General features: G+C 54.8%; 1 protein-coding gene across 1 annotated transcript; it reads right to left on the bottom strand.

Annotated features, from left to right (window-relative positions):
- Nucleotides 1–336: 336 nt before the first annotated feature.
- Nucleotides 337–753, bottom strand: LOC118011394 (60S ribosomal protein L27a-like). The gene has a single exon (XM_035006144.1). The coding sequence runs from the start codon at nt 751–753 to the stop codon at nt 337–339; it is 417 nt and encodes a 138-aa protein (XP_034862035.1).
- Between the last annotated feature and the right edge of the window lie 277 nt (nt 754–1,030).

The raw sequence follows: 1,030 nt of genomic DNA, 5'->3' as shown, positions 1-1,030 counted from the left end.
TATAAGGTTACTTTAGGGTAGGGGCACCTGGGTGGCTCAGTCGTTAAGGGTCTGCCTTCAGCTCAGGTCATGATCCCGGGGTCCTGGGATCGAGCCCCACATCGGGCTCCCTGCTCAGCGGGAATCCTGCTTCTCCCTCTCCCACTCCCCCTGCTTGTGTTCCCTCTCTCACTGTCTCTCTCTGTCAAATAAATAAATAAAATCTTAAAAAAAAAAAGTTACGTTAGGGTAGCATCTTTTTTAGAAGAGCAAAGCACTTGTTAGCATTTAATGAACCTCCGTCCGCTTGGCTTTAAGCTACCAGGACACAGGGCACCCCCCCCCCCCCGCCCCGCCTTAAATCTTCTCCTCAGCGCATCTACTGAAGAATTTGGCCTTCATGATTACAGGCTGTTTGGGGAGCTTGCCCTTCCCCAAAACTTTGTAGTGGCCCGATCGCACCACATCAGTGATAGGAGCTGCCCCAGTCTTGTTTTTGGCAGCATTTCCTCGTGTCTCCTCACCGACCAAGGTCCCCAGTTTATCCAGGTTGACAGTTGGGCAGAAGTTCTGGTTCCTCTTTACGTGGTCGTGATGCCTCAGACCAACTCTTCCAGAGTAGCCTGGGTGAGACTTGTGGAAGCTGATCCTGCGGTGACGCGTGCCGCTAGCATGGCCCCGGCCTCCTGGGTGCTTCGGGTGCTTGCACACCGGGCCGCGGCCAGGGCTCCCGCGGCCCCGGTGATTCCGGGTCTTCCTGAGTGTGGATGGCATGGCGGCAACCCGGACGGAAGAGCTAGGGTGGCATTTTGTGGATTATAATTTTATTTCTATGTAATTCTGCTTTTAAGTGTGGATTTGCAGATGTGCTCGGCATTGCCATAACTCGTGCCATGGAGCAGCGTGGGGTCCCTTCCCGCTGTGGGGTTCCTGGACCGGGGAAGTCAACGAGAGGGTCCGGACTGAAGTCAAATAGCCGGTGGGGTATAAGCGCATCTCCAGAGCCTTGCGCCTTACAGAGCAAAACCAGGGCCAGGACTGACCAAGACCA

The sequence above is a fragment of the Mirounga leonina genome, unplaced genomic scaffold (genome assembly GCF_011800145.1).
Source record: "Mirounga leonina isolate KUSES-001 unplaced genomic scaffold, KU_Mleo_1.0 Mir_101664, whole genome shotgun sequence".
Taxonomy (NCBI): Eukaryota; Metazoa; Chordata; class Mammalia; order Carnivora; family Phocidae; genus Mirounga; species Mirounga leonina.
Note: the sequence above shows the minus strand (reverse complement) of the source record. Positions and strands in the feature narration are given on the sequence as shown.